Here is a 24,392-nt window from a genome sequence, read left to right as displayed (position 1 = left end):
CAAATACTACCGCACCAGGGAGGGGAACAAAGATAGGGAAAAATTTACAAGGAGAAGAAAAATAAAAATGGACATTTTAAGACACCTGTTATTCTTTCCGGGGACCCGTCTCTTTCTCAGATCGTCCCTCTCCACATCCCCATGTCTTCCCACATACAAAGAGGGGCAGGAATGAAAGTCTAACATAGATCAAACTACTCATTACAGTTGTCGTCCAGCATCATAGGAGAAGCGTTCTTACAGCTCCAAGCTGTGGAAGGTCTTTTCCCAAGGAACAGTGAGTGTATAACTGCTGATGGCAAGGGATTCTTTTCTTTTTCTCATGGGAGAAAGGAAAGAATGTTCTCCAAGGCTGAACTGCGTTGTTTTGGCGGTGTAAGGCCACTATCCCAAATCTCCTGGCAGAACWCAGCTTCTTCTAAGCATCCACTTGCTTCAGATTTAAGGTGGGGGCACCTCTCCCTCCCTGCAGAATACAATTTCTTCTTAGCATCAACTTGCTTCAAACGTCGTGGGAGAGCCARGCCTCTTCTTCTTTTTTGGCTCCTGATCAGTTCAGTCCAATCCTCAAAAGCCAGGTTTTTTTTTTCCCTCAGAGCAAGGTCGCTCTCCTTTTCTATACAGGTCTCTCATTGAAGTAATAGTCCTTTTGAGAACAGCTTGTTTTCTCCATGTTTGAGAACCACAGCRCAGCACAATACTTCTCCTTACTGTGATCTTGGGTCTCCATTCTTTTTCTTACATCTCCTTTCCCTCCTGCTTTGTTTTTCCCCAGTGCATACTACTAAAACTAAATACTAACAACCTAAAAACTACTTGGTGGCTGYGTCTGTCTTGTTTTGAATTCTTTTTAAGTACAAGACAATATGTCATCACAGAGGTGTAACCAACCTGTGCAATTGGCCCAGGCCTGAGCAGCAGCCTGTCCATCAACCTCAGAGCCACAATGGATTGGYYCTAAAACACAGGGGGYAGGGSTCCTTTTGCTGGAGAAGAAGGAGAAAGCTTCTAGAACTTCCTCACAGGAGCCATCTTAGTGGTTYCTTGGTCCCATCCCCCCACCACCAAAAACYGGACCRAGTAAAACCATGACAAAGCAGTAAAAGCCTTTGAGTGTGATGCAGAGAAAATAGAGAGTTAGTAGTGATATTTGGGAAATGTTCCTAAAGCAGGCAGGGAAGTTGAATGATTGAGTTTTTTTGTTTGTTTTTTCTTTAAGATAACAATTACATATTGAGCTGTCAAGTGAAGCCAATATTTACAACATAAGGAATCTGTAAGAGGTTGATGCAATTATTTAATGAAACATTTGGTTTTGAAAAAGCGGTTTGACTTAGTAGGTTGCATGTAGGTAACTGTACCCTGAATTTTGTATGCTTTAGCTTAGTAGGAAATATGTTGATTGTTTTGTTGGTTCTTTTCCATATGATTGTAGTTCTTCTGTGGATGCATACTAAAATGTGGGCAGCATGGATTTCTCATGCAGAGGCACAGAGCAGAGGCAGTATTGGTTCTGAAAATATGAGGAAATCTCTATTAGATGGCTCTGTCCCTTGCAAGTAGGAAAAATACTCTCTAAAGGCTTATGACCGAATGAATGACAACATTTTGTCTCATTGTAACTAATTCTAGCTTTGGCTTTTAGCACTTTCACCTTCCAGTATGAAATTCTGAGGCCAGTGATAAATCAGAATATATCTTGCTTTCACTTTTRAAATCTTGTCTGGATATATTGGCTGAGACAAAATTATTTTCCCCCACAGCAGTCTTCATCATATAGTGCTTTGTATTGGTGGTGAGAAAGACGTTGCTAACAAGCCAGTGTTGTAGCTATTGCTGAGCAGGRCTCACTCAGCAGTCGAGACTCTCTCCAGCATTCACCTTTACTAGTAGCCTGGGGGTGGGCAAGATCTTGAAGGATGTGAAGCCAAGACTCCTGACTCAGACTGACCAAAGGGATATTCCATACCATATGACGACTGGTCATCAATGAAAGCTAAGAAAAAGGAAAAGGGGTAGGCATTCTTTCTTATGATGTTGGTCTTCCAGAGCAGCTGCTATGTATGTGAAAGTCCTGCTTCATGGAAAGTGGCTGGATATCGCTTGCTGACGTGAARTAGAGAATAAATCTTTTGTTTGTCTTTGCTTCTGCATGCAGCCTTTGCTTTTGCTTTATTAAACTSTCTTAATCTTGCCACATGAGGTTTTTTTCCATTCTATTTTCTCACCCCCATCTTGCTTCAGGGATTGATAGAGTGGTGCACTTGGCATCCAGCTTATGGTCTACCCACTGTGATGTCCTTCACTTGTGGGAAATTTCACAGGGTTTGTAAACTTGGAACTTCAGAGTTYTTTGGAATATTGGAGGTGTCTCTTCTTGAGCTTCTATTTGCTTTTATCTTTTAGTAATCAGGCAATCCAGAYGTTTCTTGAAAGAATCTTTTTTGTGTGTTTGCATAATCTGTAAGTGCAATTAGGTTGCATCTAGAAACCAAGCTGAGTGAGGTTTGTTATTAGTGATGGCTAATGAAAAACTGTATCTACAGGAGAACATTCTTATTATTTGGTATTTTTGTGTGAGAATTTTATTTCAGCTGTAAAAAGTGCTTGGACACTGTATGCATCTAATCAACCGGCTGTCTTAATCTTAACCGTTTGTAGAATAGACATACTACAGATTGGAGGCTATTAATCCTGAGGWCAGGGGGTGCAGTCTAGGAAGGCAGATAGAAACACAAGGTTATATCCCTGATTCTTAGTGAAATTCAGACCGTATTGAGGTCTGGGCCTTCCAGTGATTTAGGTAAGCTGATACCGAAACTATTTGAGCACAAGCATGTCAATTTCTAGTTATTTCATCTGGCCCTCACTGGGAGACGTGAATGAAGAAGTGAATGAGTTGTTGGTTTAAACTAAGCTCTTCTTGTGCCTCAAGATTTCTACCTTCAAGACATGCAGCAGCTAACAGCAGATTGTGCATGGTCTTATATTATTGTTAGAATATGATAGATTCTTTTGCTAAACACTTCATTATACTTGGATGGATGTTAGTAAATACAATTTAAAAGTGGACAAGAGGGASCAGTGCTTCATCATAAGTTGCTGAACTGATGCAAGCATGTAAAAATGGTTTTATTTTTCAGTTTTTCTAATTGATGTTTTWCTGTATTTCTACCATAGAAATGAAGACCTAAAACAAATGTTGGAAAGCAGTAAGGATTCTGCAAAGCTGGATGCTATGAAGAGGATTGTTGGGGTATGTGATTTTTTTCTATTATTATTTTTATTTGTTTGGCAATATGGGGCTTTATTATTATTTTTATTTCTTGGATGAGAATAATATCTTCCTTTTACAGATCCTGTATCAGGTTAGCACTTAAGTCTCTAAATGATCTTTAAAAGTTGTGGCAGAGAAATGGTAATATCTGTAACTTGGATTGTGTAGATGCTTTTAAAATATTTATGTAACAGTGCGAGTATTCCTGTAAACAACTATTTTCAGTGAGACCTTGAAYAGGAAATGGCTTTTGAAGAGAAGCTTCAAATTTGTCAGACTGAAAACAGAAATTTGCAGGAATAAAATTACAAGATGCATTTGCTCTTTTTATTTTATTAGATTATATGAAGATTTTCTTTTTTGATTGAGCATGATGTCTGAATATTTGATTAAGTACTTCAGGTGAATGTRTACCCATAGAGGTGATTAAGTAATRTTCAACACCACTGTATGTTTAAACTCTGTAAGCAAAACATTATGTTGATAGTATCCCTTTGTTTCTTAAAATTGTTGGAAGAATGTGCTACAGAAGATTGTTCAGTGTCCACATCTTTATTGTGGCTTTTGCATTTGTTGTCTGTCATTGCTTCTTCAGTCTACTCTGGATGTGCTTTTTYGTTTTGCTTGATTTTTGCATATGCTTAATCCTATCCAAATATGTACAAAATGAGTAGGTACAGGTGATGTCATGTGATTGTGTTCTTTCCTCTGATTCCAGAGCTGGCTTCTTCTCCCTTCATGATTGTCCACTGATGAGAATTTTACTCTGGGTGGTTGTCTTTCTGCTTTTGATCCCCTAGTCCTTCCATAGTGTCCTGGTTTTACTTGGTCCGTTTTTTTTGGTGGTGGGGGAATGGGACCAAGAAACCACARAGATGGTTCCTGTGAGGAAGTTCTAGACTTCTTCTTCTCCAGCAAAAGGASCCCTGCCCCCTGTGTTTTAGAACCAATCCATTGTGGCTCTGAGTTTGATGGACAGGATGCTGGCCAGGTGTGGGSCAATCGCACAKGCTAGTTACACCTCTGTGATGASRTATKGTCTTGTACTTAAGAAGAATTCAAAACAAGATAGAGCGTAGCTGCTGTTAGATTTTAGGTTTTTAGTATCAAATACTGGGGAAAGACAGAGGAGAAAGGTGAGGAGATGTAAGAAAAAGAATGGAGACCCAAGATCACAGTAAGGAGAAGACAGGTGTTGTTGCTGTGGTGTTCGAACGTGGAGAAAATAAGCTGTTCTCGAAAGGACACCATTTCTTCTGTGGGTAACCTGTATAGAAAATAGAGGCCCTGCACCTGAGATAAAAAGAAAACCTGGCCTTGGAGAGCTGGACTGATCATAAGCCAAAAAGGGGGGCGAGGTTCCCCCCCCCCCATCCGTAGCAAGTAGATGCTTAGAAGAAACTGTGTTCTGCCAGGAGATTTGAGAGAGTGGCCTTGCCCTCAGAATGAAGTAGCCGGCCTTGGAGGACTGTTTTCCTTTCCTCCATGAGGTAAAGAAAAAGAATCCCATGCCACCAGCAGTTATACACTGRCTGTTTCTTGGGATAAGAATTTCCACAGCTTGGAGCTRTAAGGACTCTTCTCCCATGGTGCTGGATGATAACYGTAATGAGTAATCTGATCTACGTCAAAACTTTCATCCCTTCCCGTCTTGCACACCAGAAGGCATGAAAGGGTTGGGAGGGGCGACCTGGGAGCGACAAGTTCCCAGAAAGAATAACAGGTGTCTTAAAATGTCTGGTTTTCATTTCTTCTCCTTGTAAACTTTTCCTTATCTCTGTTCCCTTCCCCGGTGCTGTAGTACTTTTAGTAGTTTTTAGTAATAAATCTATTTTGCAACTTAAGTTATTCAGCCTGTCTGACCATTTCTGGAGCATATACATTTCTTTTTCTCAATTATGTTACCTTATCCAAAACCCATGAATTTTCATGTTAAGTGGGCTTTTTGCTCTCACTTCTGCCTTCTCTGGTGGGGTTGGGGGGGTGTTGTGGTTGCTTTAGCTTTTGGCCAAGTTCAAGCCACAACATAGAGACGTCAGTTACCTCTGAGATCTGGTTGACTTATCAACTGCTGTTTCATAACATCATTCTTGTTTTGGAGGAATGGTTTTTGATTCATCTTCTCCCATAACATGATGTTGGATTGCTCAGGGTTTGACCAATGAGAATCTGGTATATAGAAGTTTCAGAGGTTTCAGCATATGGTAACATGTATTATTCTGCTTTCCAAAAGAAAGATTTTTTTTCTGGCTGTAACTGTGGGCAGGATGGTTGTGTCAAGTTGCCTCTTGCTCCTTTGGTTTTGTTTTTTGGAAAGTTAGCCAGGTCTTTATTTGGAAACTGTTAAACAAAATGTGTGTTTGTATGTATGTGGGGGGAATTAGAAATCATTAAATTGAATCAGCTTTAAATTTTAAACAAAGGTTTTTGTTAGATTSGTTTCTTTTATTATACTGGTTTCTTTTATTAGATTGGTTTCTTTTTTTTCKTTTTTCCTACAAAAAATGCKGTCATTATAAATGAGTGTGCAATGAGCAAATTCATAGATTTTAAATAACCTGCTGCTTCTGCACATTCAGAAGAGTTCTTAATGGCTTCTCTTATTTTCCKGAGGTATGTGATACCATGAATCTGGAGATGTGTAGTTAGCAGTAGTAGTGATCTTTGATGGACTTAGGCTGAAGTGATCAGGCTCAAGAGCTCTTCAGCAAGGGAAGGCAGAACTAACTGGGCACACTCTTTCTTCTGCTCCCCCATTTTCTATTTCTGACAGTTCTCCCCAGTTTCCAGTTCCAGATTTTTGTCCTTTTTAAAGTTCATGGTCATTGGTTTCTCTGCCTGTTTTAAGCACTCTGCAGGAAGAGCCCTGCTTTCCTAAATGGCAGCAGGCACCTTCTGCTTCTTGGATATTTTTCTCTTGCTCAGCTGCTTCTTTGTAGAGTAGAAACATTCTTTTAACGTGTAAGACTGACCATAACTTAACCACAAGCGAGTTGTTGGAATTACTGGATTCTCTGTTTTCAGTTTCTTTCATATCTTCAAGGTATTTGCTGTTTCCTATGCTGTCTTTAAAGTGCGTTTCACACCATATAGCTGGCACCARCCTCTGGTTGACATAACAAACTCGAACAATGAGCTTTACAGGCCAGGACTGGGCCATTGTACAATATGAGCGTGGTGATAATGCTCTTGTGAAGCACAAAGGTACTTCTGTGTTTACATATAGAGAGGAGCTTACATCTCTCAGGGATGAGATGTGTTTTTCAGAGATGAAAGGCTTCCTCTGGGCTTGTTATTAGAGGAAAAAGGAATTCTGTTGTCAGCGTATTGTTTAACATGTCTCACCAGAATGCTTCTTTTTAATAGTTTTAGATGGCTGAAAAAAACTATGTGTACAGAATCCGTAAGTCCTTTGGCCAGCCTTTTCCCCTGCCTCACCACCCTCACAATAAAAAAAAAATTTTCCTAACATCTACTATAAACTTACCCTCTCCCAGCTTAAAGCYATTATCCCTTGTCCTGTCACTCCAGGCCCTTACAGAAGTCCCTCTCCAGCTCTCTTTTGGGCCTCTTTACATAATGGAATGTGCTGTAAGATCTCCCCAGGGCTTTCTCTTCTGCAGGCTGTACAGCCCCAGCTCTCTCTGCCTGTTGTCACAGGGGGTCCCTGCCAACCTAAACTGCTGTGTATGACTATAATTCTATAATACAAATAGTTATCTTGGTATTTTAGTAGACTTTAAGAGGCTGAACTTTCATTTGTTTGTATACAGATGATAGAGAAGTAGCAGAACACCATCTATGGCGCTTTTTGCTGCTGCTTCCTCCTTTAAGATAGTTTGTGAACTTTCTCCGAGGCAGACAAAGATTGATTACAAATAAAACCAAATCTGTCTTCCAGAAAAAGACTTAATATAATTTCAAGCATAGGAGTATCCAAATTTGATCTTTTCACTTATCCCTTATACATGAATGTACCTAAGCCTACTTTCAGCTGAAATACAACTTCTGTGGTCAATGACCTTTTTTTTTTTAAATCAGTATGTTATTTTGTATGTTTCTTATTTACATGCATGCRGTAAAATTATTGCAATCTTCAGAAGATTATGAGCAACACTGCTGATTAAGAAATAAATTCTTGTGCATACATATTCTTCTATGAGCATGAAAACAAAATAGCTGATACTTATTTTAAAACATGCACTGATATTACAATGGSCAGTACCAGATCTTGAAACCTGTCTGAATTTCTGGGGAAAAACCAGTGGAGTTTCACTCCTGAAGATTTCAGACCATAAACTTAAGTAACAGTCATGCTTAATTTCCCTCACAGAGTATCATACATATCTGTGTGTCTCTCACATGGAAAAAAAAAATAGTTCAACCTGGCATTACACAGCACTTATTCTAGAATGAAAGTTTTTGTGCAGAAACTCCAGGTGTATAAAACAACACAACTGGAGAATGTSTGGGCACTGCAACAAAAATGACATGATAGACCTTAGCCTTGGAAAGAACCATTATGTTCAGGTTAATGATCCATGAGCCAAGGAGGATTTACACTAATAGTTACACAATAATGAATCAAAATACACTCTTTTAAAAGACCCTAAATACATATTTACATGGTACACTGGAGCTATTATGGTTGATCAGTTAAATAATCCAAGTAATGCATAGAGTCATACTATTACAGCCTATCAGGGAAGTCTAAGGATCATCCCTGTTTTTAAGTAATGTAACTTCTGTTGCATCAAGGTAAGATKATAACTTTTCATTCTGTCTTACTTCTCTGCAATGCATCTTGTTGGTAAGTTCTACTTGGTCATTCTGAATTTGGAATTTATTACAGAGACCCACCCCAGTACTGACAGTAGTAAGTTTATTTTAGATTCTTAGTTAAAATCCCCTTGAAACCCATATTGTGCTTGCTTTTTAGATTATCACTTTGTGTCTTTTAATACAGCCTCAGTAAATAGTTGAAGATGTTAAATGGCTTTGATCAAATTGTCATGCTGGACAGCTGCTCTTACACCCTTTRTGAAGACTGAGAAATAGCTAAAACTATAGCTGCCTTCTTTCTTCTTCCAAAACATCTTTCTTCTAAGCTACTCAGAATATACAGTTTTCCAGATATTGTCTGGTTTGTGTGTTCTTGCTTTTGTTGTGTGAGRTCATAACTCTTTATTCTTTTAGTGTGTTTTATCTATGAAATGCACCAACAGACCTGTAAGCTGAGGATATGAAGTTTAATCACCTGTATAATGTTCAGTAATGGCTCAAAAGTAATGGTTATGGACAGGAGTAGTTGCAATTGCAGAATGCCTGTTTCTTTGTTGGATCCCTGCATTAGTTTTTGCTTGTGTGTGTGATACCCTGATGGACATTGGTGCCAAGAGGTGTCCCTCAGGGGTCTATACTGGGATCAGTACTATTTAATATTTTCATTGATGACATGTGCAGTGGGTTGAGTGCACCCTCACAAATCTGCAGACAACACAAAGCTGAGTGGTGCAATTGATGTGCCTGAGGGATGAGATGCCATCCAGAGGGATCTGGMCAAACTTGTGGTGCACATCCAAGGGAATATTATGGAGTTCAACAAGGCCAAGTGCCAGGTACAACCCTTGGGTCAGGGCAGCCCCTATATCAACACAAGCTCGTGGATGAAGGGATTGAGAGCAGCTCTGTCAAGAAGGACTTGGGCGTGCTGTTGAATGAAGTGGTTGTGAGCTCACAATGTTCRCTAAAAGCCCCAAAAGCATGACCAGCAGGTTGAGGAAGACGATTCTGCTCCTCTACTCCACTCTGGTACCACAGTCCCTACCTGAAGAACTAACTGCATCCAGTTCTGCAGTCCTCAGGATAGGAAACGCATGGACCTGTTRGAGTAGGYCCACAGCAGGCCACAAAAAGGATCTGAGGGCTGGAGCACTTATCCTGTGAGGACCTACTGACAGAGTTGGAATTGTTCAGCCTGGAGAAGCCTTTGGGGAGACCTTATAGCACCTTTCAGTGTGTAGAGGGGCCTGCAAGGAAGCTCGAGAGGGACTTTCCAGTAGGGCTTGTGATGGTTGAGCAAGGCGGGGATGGTTTTAAACAAAAAGACAATTTAGATTAGATACAAGGAAGTAGTTTTTTGCAATGGTGGTGAGGAAATACTGGAACAGGTGCCCAGAGAGATGGTGAATATCCCATCCTTGGAAATATTCAGTGATGGGGCTTTGAGCAACCTGATCTATGGACAGCTTGAAGATGTTTCCACTTGCTGCAGGGATTTTGGACTATATGACTTTCAAAGGTCACTATTCTGTGATCTGCTTAGTGATGAGCTTTTGTGTTTTCTGATGAGCTTGATGTTTGGCTGGCTGAATTTTGACCTTGAGCAAGACACACTGATTCTTAGAGCTGGGCGTGCTCTGGAGAAATTCTACTATATCTAGTAGGATATATAAGTTCCCATATATATCTAAGAACATTATGCAGCTATAGTGTTTATTAAAGTATTTTATTCCTTCTTATGTACCTGGTTTCCTGTGAATAACTTTCTTCTTAAGGTGTTTGTGCAAGAACTGAAGCTAAATTGGGATTTTGATGTTTATTGTCTTTATCACGACAATTTTATTGTTTATGACATGCCTTGTTCATGATCAAACATGAAAACTTCCTTTCAAGAAAAAAAATCAGTGTATTGATTGATCTTGGTTTCACTGTGTGGGTTTTGCGTATTCTTTTTTGTTCTGTATAAACTTTTTATGGCCTTTTATGTTTAACTTGCTATGGAAAATAACTTTGTTTTGTTTTTAAAGTGTGATGGTTATTTTTGTTTTTCTCCTTGGTTCTGTTGCAAACCACAGTTGTTCCAGGGAAAAAGAGTGGTCTTAAACTTATATATCTCTCTGGGTTTTGCTGGATGCCTTTTTTTCCCCTTCCAGCTTCCAAAAGGTAATTCTGCAGGGCTTTTTTGATTAGCAAAATCCTACTTTTTAGTAATTTTTAAAGTGTTAGAAGTTATTTGCTCTTTTATGTGTTAATGTCTAGTTCTCAAATTCCATTACAGCAAACTCATAACCAGCCAGCACCGAAGARGTTTTTTTGCTATGGATTATATTCTGTAAGGTGTAATAATTAACAAAAAACCCGATCTTTATACTCCATTTCAGAGAAATGTAATACACATCTGTAACAAATCATCAAAACCCAAACCACATTGTAATAAACTATATGTAACTTTACTAAGATTTGTTTCTGGTTTTTTTTTTTTTTTTCAGATGATTGCAAAGGGAAAGAATGCTTCTGAGCTGTTTCCTGCTGTTGTGAAGAATGTTGCCAGTAAAAATATTGAGGTATTCCTCTAACTCGTTAAGCCTACTGTTATGGAAGATCTGTTTATTGAAAATTATTGAAAATTTTATCTAAAAATCTTTATCTATTGAAAATTGGATCAGACTTCAACATAAACTATAAAATTTCTAGTATCATTAATAGAAATTTTTAGAAGTTTTTTCAATAACAGCATTATGATAATAATTTTTTGTATAAATAAAGGAAACTTGATGGGTGATTTGGAGGAAGGAATAGTAGCTCTTTACATTTAAAAAAAATTATTTTAGAAAGTATCACTTTATTTTGGTGAAGTATGATGGCAGTTGAGAAAGGTTATTGTAATTTATTTGAGGTGTGGTGCTTTTTCCAAAGCTTGGGGTTGTGCTACATTGTGTTTTAAAACATCTGTTGCTGACCAAAGCTGAAAGGTAAGGGCTGGGTAAGAAAAAAAAGTGTGTTCTTGTATCTATATCGGGTGTTACCAGACACACCAAGTAGCTTGCTTCTGTACAATTTTTTTTGTTTCTCGAAAGAAAGCAAGAAAAAAATCCACCTTGGACTAGTGAAAGTTCAGATTTCTGGAATGCTAAAAAATTGAGGTTGTAGTAAACAATGACGAGTTTAAATCTGCGGGGATACTGTTGTACAGCCACATGGTGTATGTAGAGAATGTAACTCCAATGTTCACTACCATTACTGTGCATACACTGACACCTCCCCTGCAGAAGAGTCAGAGTTATAGTTGACTTGACAAATGAGATTTAGTTAAAAAAAGCATCTGTACATTTACGGTTTGAGACCTCATAGTGCCTAACAAGCATCAGTTCAATGAAACTAGAGTGAGCATGCAATGACTTTAGTTGCTTCCTATTGCTCAGGATCATAATTTCTGAAAAATGCGGGCAACAGTTGTTTGAAGTATTGGATTTCAAGGAGAGAAGTCAATTGAATGCATGCTTCAATTCTTTCATCATCTTCTGAAAATGTGTACTTCAGCCTTTATTATTAATGGGAACAAAAAATTATTTTTTGCCTGGCTTAAGACACTGAAGATTATACTTCTTGTAATAATGGCTTCAGCAAACTTCTTTCTCTCTCTAACATACTGTGATACAATGGGTGAAACGTCAGTTTTCTTCCATATTTACATGGATGGATAGTAATCATCAAGGTTGAGTTTAATTTTAACTCTAAAGAAATTATTCTCTTTCAGTTACTACTTTGAAACTTTGTGTTTTTTCATTCTTTGAGAGAGTGTGTTTATTTGGCCAAGGCCAAATACTGAACTTTGGTAAGTAAGAAGGCATAAGTATGCAAAGATGCTAATTCAGARTGTTTCAGGAATTCACTATATTAAAATAATTTTAGAAATTATAATGGTACTTTTARTAATAGGCAGTAAAAGGTTATGAGACGAGAAATCAGACTAGTTAAATATTGCCTTCCTCTTTGTATTTGTAAGTTATAAGTASTCTTAAGCCAAATTTTAAACAGGGCATCCAAAAGGTGCACCAAAGAGGAGTGCTTTAAAGAGTGTTAGTCATCTTGAGTTCTTTTAACTGTTAGGGCTGGAACCACTAGTCCAAAAGATGCAAGACTGTCCTAGTTGCAGGCTTTAAGCCTAGCCAGTAGTGAAACTGAGACTGTATCCCTGATAGGTGGGCACATAGACATGAATATTGTATCTGTGTATRTACAGAACAAGTATATATGTACAGAGGCAGCCATCTATATTGTTACAGTATATTCAGGTGAACACGAACAGCATCAGCAGCTTGACAGTTCGAGATGGTCTGCTAGTAGGAATGTGTGTATAAATAGAGGATCCATCCACAAGGAGTCTGTCTAGGGCCTGGCCCATGGATCTCAGTCACTCCTGTTGTTGGCACCCTGGCATATGATGAAGCTGTAGCCCTGTTTTGCTTGCTGGTACAAACATCTGTGCACATATTAATGCCTCTAAACCACGACTCCCTTGGTTTCTCAATAGCTGCTCCCTCATGGCTCACTCTTGGACACACAGGTGTGTAAACCRGACCTGGCCAGAACTTCCTTACTCCTCTACTTTCTAAACCCATATGGTTACGCCCTTGAAGAGATGTAAATAAAAACCATGGTTCTTGCCTCTAGAGACCCATAGACCATGGGGTTTCCATGGCAGCGGGATGGGACTTGCCAGCTCTATGCCACAGCCAGCTCCTCCTGTGCTCTCGGCCTTAGATGCTCACACCCACACCTACTTCCTTCCCCGGCCATTTCACCTGCTTGTCATAGAGTGCAGCTTTGTCCACTCGTACACCTGCACCCGTTGCAGTCACCGGCACTGCAGACGCGAAGGCTCCTGCTTGGTTTCACATTTTCGGGTCTCTTCAGTTGTGCACCCGCTTATGGGTCTCTGGCCTGTGGTCCCAGCCCAGGTGTTGGCAGGCAGACCCTCACTTGTTCCAGATGCTGGCCATCTTGGACTTGGAGATCCCTGTGGCTTGCTGCCACATTCCAGTTGCTGGAGTCATACTCAAGTCCCCTCAGTGTGGTCTCTCTAGCTGCAGGTGCCCAGGGACTGAGCAGCCCTCCAGACTGTGGTGTGACTGTAGTTGGAGGTACATAAATGAACCTTCACACTGAGTAAAGAGTACCTCACCAAGGAAGACTTTTCAAAATGAAATTTAAGGCATCAATGCAACAAACTATGCTATTCACATTCAGGGAACAGAAGGATAGATGTACCAACTATCAAACTGTTCAGATGTGTCTACCCATCTTATCCCTGTTTTTTCCCTGACTTAATCCTTTCTATATCACGTAGATTTCCCTTGCATCTCCTTTACATCTCCCCAAAACATCCCATGTTTTGTCAAAAATACTTTTCATCTGTACATACTTCCCATATCTGTACATGTAAAAGACTTTCAGTTCGAAAGATGCTCTGGTGTTTTTTGATTCTTGGTGGTTTTAAAACCTGAGTGTAGGAACTGAGGCTCTCCTGAGGATATTCTGGGATGAGTGTGGCAGGATATCCTTTCTACAAGTCCTAAATTTGGTTTCCCTCTTATTACTGTGTCTCTTTCTGCTTCTCTGAGCTGATGGTTCCTGTCATGGTCTTGCAAGATGCTGAGCAGGGTGTTGTGTGCACACATCCCTCCATCCCACTCATGCTCTTTTGTGGGTGTGAAGATGAGGTCTTATCACACAACCTAACATTAATTAGCAGAAGCCTTTCAGTTTTTATATTTTATGGACCTTTTCTCCTATTTTAAAACAAGTAGACAGTTCAGTGAATTCACATGTCATCTGCTAGGCTGTAGTTAAAGTTCTCCCATTACTCATTTTTCCACTACTTTATGCTAACATATTTGTGCAGGAAGAGACTGTTAACCTAAAAAGAGATCAGGACATTTAGTAAAGCAATTTGACTATTTCTTTATCAAGTTGAGTTAGATGACAAGTTTAGGTCATAATGCGGGTATACTTACAGCATCTAGTTTGGACCTTTTCTGACTCAGGAACCTTTATCACGGTTCATTTTTTAGGATGCTTCTGAAATKAGGAGAAATTACTAGATTAAGTCAGATTCCTAGTACATTGATCCTGTTTCGTGAAAATGTTTTGCCAAATTAACCGTATTCAGAAGAGTTCTTACCCAAGTCTGTACAGATTGCTGCAATGCAGTTTTATCAAATGTGTCGAWTTATCAGAGTGACCCTGAGACCAACGCAGTTGATTGGAGCATGGTGCTAATAACACCAAAGTTGTGAGTTCTGTCTCTGTATGGGCCATTCATTTAAGAGTTGGACTCGGTGATCCTTGTGGGTCCCTTCCAACTCAAAATATTCTGTGTTTTTGTGACTTTATGTCCATGTGAATTTCCTGCCTAGAAATGGTTGTTCTATTTTTTTTAAATCAGAGCTGAATGCTCTGATTCAGGAAAATGGAGATGAAGAAGTGGTATAACATTTTAATTTGCTTGAAGAAAAGCAAAGGGCATGTTATTGTTTATGAAGTGCCTTGTGATTTTTTTTTTTTTTTTGTAAGTACACACTGACCTCAGCTTGATTATGTGCATCATGTCATGGATGGTTAGGATACAAAAAGTGACCTAATAAACAATTGGTGGTATGGAACAAAAATAAGTCTTCATCAATAATTCATGGATTTTGATGTGCTTATATTGATAAATTAATTAAACAAATCTCCCTGTGTTCCTCAAGCCTAATGTGCCCCTGTTATGATTAGTTTTATAGAGCAGAGCATTTTAACATTGAATGAAGGTAAATGGTAAAAGAATAGTGTAGTCACGAAGCTCTGAGTGCTTCCATTTCTAGTCACAGAGTGGTTTCAAGGAAAGGAGGCTTTCTTTGCACACCTGCAGTCATTCAGTGCACAGGCCTCTTGTGGTCAATGTTGATTGCTACTTCTCTATAGCTGAACAAAAAATAATTTAGTACGGTGTAACCTTCTGTGATTTAATATTACGGGGTTTTTTTGCCAGAATTGGCACAAAGAAAGATCTTCTGATAGTGACAGTAATTATTAGCACAGCTGTAGCTGAGGGTCTTTCAGAATTTTCCATTATAAACCCCGACAGTCAGTTTACAACTCAAATGTAAAAATATGTTTTCACTTCTTCCTGGGCATATAGTGGTCATTAGGGGGTAAAGTGAACTAAAGTGAATACCCTCCTCCCCAAAATCATACTGTGGTTTTCTTAATCTTTGAGTATTGCATCCTTTGTATGCTTGTATTGCATCTTTTGAATGCTTGTAGTCTTGCARAGGTGAATCTAACATCCTTTGTTTTCATCCAAGACAAGTGCTCTTTTAATCAGATTTGAACAGTGTAAGCTACCRCACTTCAGCTGGAAGTTATATTCACTTCCAAATGTGTTAAAGTAATTGATTTTGAGTTTTAGGGTAAAATAAATTAGACTAGTTGAAATTATCGGCTATTGCAGTTTAACCTATTTTCTATAAGGAAAAAACATAAGGTATGGTAATCAGCTTCCACATATCAACATCTTAGATTATTCAAGTCTTTATTTACTAGATAATAATATAAGACAGTAYTTTGTGTTACTAGTTTTCATTTGACTGTTTCATTAATTAGGTGACATTGCAGCATGTCAGCATGTTGGAGAAGCATGTGAGTGCTTTAGGGATCTATTAGCTCTTTCTTCAAAGAAGAAAATGTTGATTAAAATGTGAAATGTAGGAGTTAGTTTTATAGAATTCTAAAACTTTCTGGTAGTGATGTTCATGTTATTTTTTCTTTTCAGATAAAAAAGCTTGTATATGTTTATCTGATGCGCTATGCAGAGGAGCAGCAAGATCTAGCATTACTGTCCATCAGTACTTTCCAGCGTGCTTTAAAAGTGAGTAACTATTAAGTAACATTTTATTGGGAATTCTGAGCTGGTAGCACAAAAATAAAAGTATCTGTTGAAGTGTAGTATGGTAAACTAAAGCATGTAAATATCTGCACGTGATAGTTTCAAGTTATGTGATTGACAGAGCTGTTTTGTGCTACCTCAAACCTTATCAATCAGCTAAGTAAGCCTGAAAGAAGTAAAATTACTTCACTGCAGAAAACCAGAAGAATGGTTCTCTGAAATCCACATGCCAAACATTTAATTTCTGCCATGTTTTTTCTCTCTCTAACATAACTAATGTGYATGGAGGAAAGACCCTACTAGCATTAACACCCATTACTCCATTACCATGAACCATCTTTGATCCTTTTAGTTTATGTAAAAGGAAGAGCTTTGTCTACAACAGAGAATTGAAACATAAGGAAGACAGTAATACCTAAATTAAAATATTCAGTGTCTTGCGCATGGTACTTTTTCATTAAAAGCAGTGAAAAAATAGTATTTTATGTTCTTTTGTTTCAAATGAGATAACAGTGAGAAATGGGATTAGAGAGCAAAGTTTGGGATTGCCTTTGAAGTGTTACTGTGGGGAAAAGAAGTATTTATTAAGTCTCTGTTCTGAATTTTGCCAATTTTTATAATAAGGGAAGATTGGGTTTTCCTTGGATCCTTCTTGTACTCTAGGCTCATTTCTGTCATGTCACTTAACCCACACTTTACGTTTTGTTGAAAAATGTGGCAATCAGAGCATCAGTTGTGCTGCTATAGGAGGATCCTACATCAACTAGAGAGTTTTGTGTCCTCTTCCCTTCAGTTTTTATCTCAGTATCATATGTATTGCCTTTACTACCTGTGACTGTCRTGAAAAGCTAGAATTCAAGTTACTTTGTGTCCTGTGCTTTTTGTGAGATATGTGAACATTCCTCATGGCATAACTCTTTTAAAAGCTGYGGGTTATGAGAACAAAAGGAGGAGCAATAATATTGTGGCTGAGTAGCAAAAAAAGAAATGGTGGTATGGCAAGGGGGTAGACCCCAAGCTAGTGGAGATTGTCAGCAACTAAAGAAATGGCTAAGCCTGCTATGAAAGGTGATCTCTGTTCATTTTTTGTAATGTTTCGTTTCTCAGTTTACAATGATAGTAATTCRACTTTATTTGTGAAGATATTTTTTTACCGTCTTCTCTGGAAAGAACTTTTTGTTTTAAACTTACGTGCCTGCAGATGAGCTTTGCAAACTCTGRTAGGAACAAGGTATTTTCCTGAAAATGGTCAAATAAAGGGCTTTCACCATCCAGATACTTACTACTCAGTAGCTTCTAAGATGTAGAAATTTTGAGAGCTTAGATGAATTGATACTTAAATAGTACCAGTCTGAAAATACRTATTGCCAACTCTCAGTCCCTGGGAGAAATGTTGTTTGGGAGGTTACCTTCTGGCAAGACACTACAGTACAATGAATTAATGATCCTGCAATTCTACTTTGCTAGATTTTGGAGGATTTAATATTTGATTAAGCAACATTCTTCCCTTGCGTTTCCCAGCCCATGATTAATGGATAAAGTTTGTGTAACAGTTCCTCCATACAGATGTGTTGGATCTCCAAGCTAAGCCTAGTATTGTAAAAAATGACCAAGAACTGGGGCAAAAGAAGAGAGGATAGAAAAAGTCTCAAAACATTTAAGCTAAAATTTTTACAATGTTCTTTACATTATTTTTCATTACTGACTTCAGTTTATATCTTCCCGTAAAGCATAAAATGGATTTGTTGTCAAGAACTTGAGTGGAAACTGAGAACAATATTTTCATTTGACATTTCTTAAATATGAGTAATAAAATTGAGCTAGTGTGTCTTTCAGATTATCTTAATTCCGCTTGGATTGCATTAAATGTCTCAGATTATTAAATAAAATGCCAGTCTTTTTTATACATAATTCCCATACTTTGTATGGGAAAGTGCATGATGTTAATGTTTTCCTTTGTAAAATTTTCAGATTTTCATAATGTTTTATTGTTTCCTGTCTTTTGTTTGTTTTGGGAGTTTCTTCATGTGAAATGTAGCACATTTGCTTATTGGCATGATCATCGCTTGCAAATCTGGCTTAGATAGGTTTACATGTTTTAATGTGTGGTCACTAATTAGTGTAAACACAGCAGTGAATTTAATGATTTGTTTYTGTACTATCTTATTTTACTTCTCCCCTTCACTTCTGTTCTTTAGGATCCTAATCAGTTAATCCGTGCAAGTGCTTTAAGAGTTTTATCCAGTATACGTGTCCCAATTATTGTTCCTATTATGATGCTTGCTATTAAGGAAGCCTCTTCTGATTTATCTCCTTATGTGAGAAAGAACGCAGCCCATGCAATCCAAAAACTGTTCAGGTAAGTGATTTCTGAAAAACAGTTTTAAGAGAGTTGTGGGCTACATTTAGAAGGACTACTGTGAGTTTGGCATGTCTCAGATCCATTTCTTTAAAAATACAGGGTGTATGTACAGGTTCTGCTGGTTTGGTTGTAATTCAAGCAATTCCCTTGCTTGCCAGATTAACAGAATGACTATAAAGAGATATAGAAACAAACTGATACACTGTCTTTTTTTTTTKKWWKKWRKTWTTTTCATCTATGTAACAACTGTTTTGATGGGTATTCTYAGAATCCAAGATTTCTCCATTTAAAGTCTGTCTTTCATCCTGAGGAATTTGCCTGAAGGTAGTTTGCAGTACATGTGACAACAGGTTGCTAACTTCTAGAAATCTTATCTGTGCAAATCATCTTTCAGATCTTCCTCTTTCTTCTTCAGAAATTCTTGTTGTGGAACAGTTCTTACGAGGATGTGAGTACTGGTTTGCAAAGTACTGGGAGCAACATAACCTTTGCAAAACATCTCTAGGCATTTATTCTACTACTTAATTTTCTTTTATTTCATCTACGCCAAGATGTGGAGCTTAARAGATTTTAGAGGTTCTGAATCCGTTAACCTGAGGTTGCTGCAATTCCATGCCCCTTCAAACCATCCAGTCACAAGGCTGAGCACGTGTTCCTGATGGGCCCCCACACACAGATGTAGAATATACATAATRTACATTCTACCTATGTATGTAGAATATACATACATAGACATTGAGACTATGCTGTAAGAGGCCCATATACCTTCTTATCTCCACTTGTCTTAGGTAGAGAGGAAATAGGGAGAGAAACAGAGAGACTGAGACACTCAAATGGGTATCCCAGGTAGTTATCCTGGATACCTGAGACAAAATCTCCAGTTATTGCACTTTGACACACACAACCTGGATATGTGCAACATATCCAACCTAGATATGTTGCCCGCTTCAGTAGTTGGCTTCCCAAGCCACCTGGTCTGGTTTGGTATTCTCAAGCAGTCACACTCTGACACACATACTTGCTYGGGGTGCTGTTGCTGAAATTGTACAGGCCAGTGTAATGCATGGTTTAACTCTGGGAGCTTAGAGCTCTGTATTACACATGCACAGAGAGTAGAGACTACCTCTGTAGTCATCCTGGTACACCACATGCATAGGTAAGTGTACTGAGCAGCMAAGCATTTACATACAATTGGCTTCTTTTTTGCACCTATCCCTCTAGTTTCGTGTTCYTGTTCCTCCCAAGATCATTTAGTTCCCTCCATTTCCCTGCCTTTCATTTCTTCCATAAACATCTCATAATAAGTTTTGATCATAAAACATCTGTCTGGCATTGCATAGTAAGCCTTGTAGTAATATCCCTAAGTCTGAAAGGTGCTCTGGAGATCCTGTTTTGGTTGTGGTGTGTTCWTTTCAGGACCATGAGGTAGGGAGTTTTTCCATGGCAGCTCTCTGACAAGCCTGGGTAGGGCCTTTTTCCTTCTGGTGATTTTTTTTTTTTTAACTGAGCTGAGTGCTGTCATGTGGTGCCCTTTTATCTTGTAACCTTACAAAAGAGAATGAATTTAAAGTCTCTTCCTGCTAATTGAGTAGTTTATTCTTTCTTATCAGCTCATTCCAGCACACAAAAAACTTTTTGGCCTGAATTATTCACTATACATAGAGTATCCTTCTTTACTGGTTTTTTTTTTCCCCTGATATTATTAAAACTCTTTGAAGGAGTTCAGCAGGAGAAAATGGTCTATAAGTGGCAGCAATGCACGGTACTATGTTGACAGTGGGCTGTTTCATGGAATTTTGACAAATTGATGCTTCCATTTCTTCTCTTCATGACAGCAATGCTTGTTTTACTAGCAGATTAAAGACCTTGTTGGTAATTGGTGCTGGAAGAAGCACTGGGAAAAAAACCTGGAAAAAACTGGAAAGTGCTGAAATCTAATGATTAAAAATGACTTTTCATCTGTGTTCTAATCTCCAGATATGATGGCATCTCCGAATGTAACCTGCGTGTTTTCTTATCTCTGGGTCATGTTATTCTAGGCTTATATGATGTCGGTGGCAACATGTGGAAATCATCCTTGCAAATACAATAAAAAGGCATTTTTTAATGGTAAATGGTGGTGAAAAACACACACACAATCTGGAAAAACTGGCCTTACCTCCTTCTGCATTCCATGAATTTCTAGTGGTTGTAAAATGGATGTGTAGCTTACATAATAAGGGAAAACTAATGAAACTAATGTCCTGTAAAGGTTTTCATAATAGTTCAGAAAGCCTGTACATCCTTCTCAAGTTTTCACTGCTTGCAAGCATCCTTGGTATCATAATGCAGGATTTCAAACTGCTATGACTGTAAATTCCTCCAGCTACATGATTAGCTCTGAGTGGAGTTGGAGCTCCATTGTGTCCTTAGCAATAGGATTTGGGAGCAGTTTATGAAAAGGACGTGAATTTTTATTTTCGCATTTTCAAAACAAATGCCATATATGATAGTGCTGGTTAACCGTGGGACTAAGGGAGAGAGTATGTTTTTTTTGATCACTTGAAGAAGCAGCAGTCTTGAAAACTAATGAAGAGACTAGCGTATGAACCTGTCCATGGGCAGGCCCAGTCGGCTTCCCTGCAAGTAAGAGTAGGTAGTAGCTAACAGGCTGATGTTTCAAAAAGGTTTGTGACTAACCTTTCAAAAGGGGTTCTGTAGCTACAGAATTGAGCAATGCTAATCATACATTGGTGGCAAKGCTGACTACTGGCTTACAGCAACAAGTAATTTCAGAACAGTTTAAGTTGGTYAGAATCAGAATTCTGAAGGGGATCGTTTTTTGATGTAACGATCACTCAACAGTTCATGTATTCTCCTCCATCTACCTACTCCATCTTCTGCAACCATTTGAGTAAGAAGTAGTAACAGTTTAATGTCTGTACACTCCATCTGCTTTTTGGTTTCCCAGATTGTCTGCCTGTTTTATAGTGCTGTATTTCAGTTAGTGCTCTAGTCAGGTTTCTGGATGCAGGTTTGACACTCCAATCTTCCTTGTATTTAGTGTCATGGTGTTTGGATGGATGTCTGCCCTAGAAGAGCTTGTTTATTAGTGATTCAATCAATCCTAACGGCAGGAAGCTTACATATTAAACGAAAGATTTCAGACATAGTGTGAACAACAATGTTTGTGTCCAATGCAATCAACATTGCCTGGTATGTTGAAGTAATTTCATCACTGAAGATATCAGACATTATTTCACTTAAGAGTGTGTTTTAAAGGTATTACTAGCTTCTGTCTAACTGTTGAAAACTGTACTTTGTTTGCAGTGAGGTTTGGAATAGGACTTCTTAAAAGTCCCTTCACTAATATTAGTAGATTCCATTCTAGTACTAGATGCCATAATGGGATCAAATCCCAGAGCTCTTTAACCTCTTCTTTTATTTTCACACTGAAGACGGTCCATTCTTTGTCTAAAATATCAGTACAGTGGAGGGGGAGGATTGTAAGTTGAGTTATTGGACCCTTTACTGAAGATTTTCTTGATCACATAAAAAAAAAGCTTTCACTGACGCTTTTTAGTCATAAGTACACCTTTCTCTCTAAATTTTCCGCCAATTTTGAACGTTTGAAATAAGATATATTTGAAAGAATTTTGGCTTTTCCTCTGAAGGTTTTGGTCTATGGCAGAAGATCYCGTAAAACTCTTTTTGCAAAAATAGAAGTTGGAATGAAAGGTTATTGTAAAAGTACTTACAGAGCAATGTACTGTTGCATTGTTTTTGATGATGGTGGCTTCTAACAAAGTTTTGTTACCCATTTTTCATGTTCTGGTATTGCTAGGTATTAGAGCTYTAGTGAATACTCAGGTAGATACTGACTTTATGAATCAGTACCTGGAAGGATGTACTGTGCATTAGGGCAGTCCATCACTCTCCATTAAAACTGAAGTGTGCAGTAATGATGACCAAATACTCTCACATATCTGTAACTGTGCCCWTGTTGAAATGACTTTTCAAAGGTGTAGGACTATACCTCTATGTGGGTCTTTGCACTCACTTCCTATTTTCTTCTGGCTTGGCTTTGAAKACTTCTATGCTGTATAGATCCATGAAGAGGAAGCAGCTGGAATGAGAAGTTGGTCCTTACTTGCCTTAGAAGCAAGTTTGACAATAATGGATTTCTTTGGCAAATTTTTCTCTGCTCCTGTAATGTGAAAAGAATGTTACAAGGGTTGTTGCTTGCAACTTTTGTTTTTCCTCTGCATTTGCTATTTATGTAGGACTTAAAGCAGTTTATTTTTCATCATCTTGCACATCAACTTTGTGTAGGTACATTTGAATACAATGTCCACGTTTTAAAATTAGTGGTTAATTTAAAAGTGATTYAGGTGTCTTACTCAAAGCTTTATGCTGATAATTAGATAATAAAAGTATGATTCTTCTTTGTCCTGATATTCGTACACTGCTGAATTAATTCATGCTGCAGTTCACTTGTGCAAATGCAGTGAGATCCTTGGGATTTAAGATCTGAAGTTCAGTCAAGTTCTCTGTGATGCCAGTTGACCTGTCTTAATGTTTCTTATATCTGAATGTTTTTATGAGTTTAACTTTTAAGTTTCCTATAGAATACACATTATGAATATAAGATAAAATAATATTTGTAATATAATTTTATACTCCTAACTTATTTTCAAGTCAAGTTCTTTTCCAAAGAGTTTTTTGGAATACTTGATTTCTCTGGAAGTGGTTTCTTCAATGCTCTTTGTTCCTAGTTTGTGTCAAAAGGTCAGAAAACGAAACCTGCTCTAGTTTTGGATATATCTGACCCAATGAGTGAAAATAATKTATTTTTCTTTCTAGTCTTGACCCAGAACAAAAGGAGATGTTGATTGAAGTGATAGAAAAACTTTTGAAGGATAGAAGTACGGTAAGAAACAGTTTTCATTACATATGCATATACTTCTAAGCATTTACTCCTGAAACTGTCATTCAGCAGTATGTAATACACTTTCCTAGCCCTTGCCGATATGGTTCTGTGTGTTCAGATAGAAGTATCGTTGTGTATTTATGCATTTACACTATGCCAGTAATAGTGATCATCCTTTAATTACGTGCAATTTTACTTGTGTCTTGAGTCTCTTAATTAATGTTTTTGTTAGCAAGTTTTTTATGTATGGTTCTTTAAACTTTATTTTGAAAATTAAACATAGATAGTAACATGAATCAGTTGTACAAGTGTTTATAAATTTTCATGCACGCCTTTTCATTGGGTAATTAGTTTGATAATTTCAATTATTTTGTAGTACTGTAAGAATAAATTGCTTGTATATGATGCACAGTGCTCCTATTGACATCCATCCATCTTGCAGCATGTAGTTATTGAAAAATCATAACTGCTATGCAGTTGTTTGATTTTGCCAGTATCTCCACTTCCACTCCTGTAAATACAAGATGTTGTGGCATAATTTCTGTAAATTTAACACTCCTGTTGTGTTTTGCATGCTCTCAATAGCTACATAGATTTCCATATGAACTCCTGGATGTCTCACAACAGTCACACCCTTCTTTTTGTTTTATTTTGCAAAGAAGTTTCCCTTTTGTAAACTAGAAAAGTATTTGAGCAAAGAATTGAAGTTAGATTTCAAAGATAAATCAGATTTGTAAATTGAAACATTCTCTTGTTCTTGTCACTAATTTAATGAGTGTGACCCTTTTTGACTAAATGGAAGTGTTACTAGGTAGTGGATAGTGTGTTACTTATCTCTTATTTGCCAAGTGTTTTTGTAACACATATGATTGTATCCTCCCTTGTTCTGACCAGTCAGYTGCCACTGAAGGGTTACTGAAAGGGGTGTGTTAGAGCTTAGTGGCTCAGCAGACAGCAAATCAGTTACTTAGTTTTGACTGCATCTGTACTTGACTTGACATACACATGTGCCTGTGTGAAGTTGCTCCTGTAGTGGTTTTTCTTTTCTTTTCTTTTCTTTTCTTTTCTTTTCTTTTCTTTTCTTTTCTTTTCTTTTCTTTTCTTTTCTTTTCTTTTCTTTTCTTTTCTTTTC

General features: G+C 37.9%; 1 protein-coding gene across 1 annotated transcript in view; it reads left to right on the top strand.

Annotated features, from left to right (window-relative positions):
• Nucleotides 1-24,392, top strand: part of AP3B1 (adaptor related protein complex 3 subunit beta 1) — a 155,380-nt gene that overhangs the window by 11,762 nt on the left and 119,226 nt on the right. The window contains exons 3-7 of the mRNA XM_057363849.1: nt 3,181-3,256; nt 10,549-10,623; nt 15,876-15,971; nt 18,188-18,348; nt 23,194-23,260. Of these exons, the coding sequence (XP_057219832.1) occupies nt 3,181-3,256; nt 10,549-10,623; nt 15,876-15,971; nt 18,188-18,348; nt 23,194-23,260 (475 nt within the window). The remainder of the gene's footprint in view (nt 1-3,180; nt 3,257-10,548; nt 10,624-15,875; nt 15,972-18,187; nt 18,349-23,193; nt 23,261-24,392) is intronic.

Source organism: Malurus melanocephalus, unplaced genomic scaffold, assembly GCF_030028575.1.
Source record: "Malurus melanocephalus ecotype Western Australia unplaced genomic scaffold, MMel_1.1 scaffold_31, whole genome shotgun sequence".
In the NCBI taxonomy this organism is placed as follows: Eukaryota; Metazoa; Chordata; class Aves; order Passeriformes; family Maluridae; genus Malurus; species Malurus melanocephalus.
The sequence above is the reverse complement of the archived record's forward strand: the minus strand, read 5'-3'. Positions and strand labels throughout refer to the sequence as shown.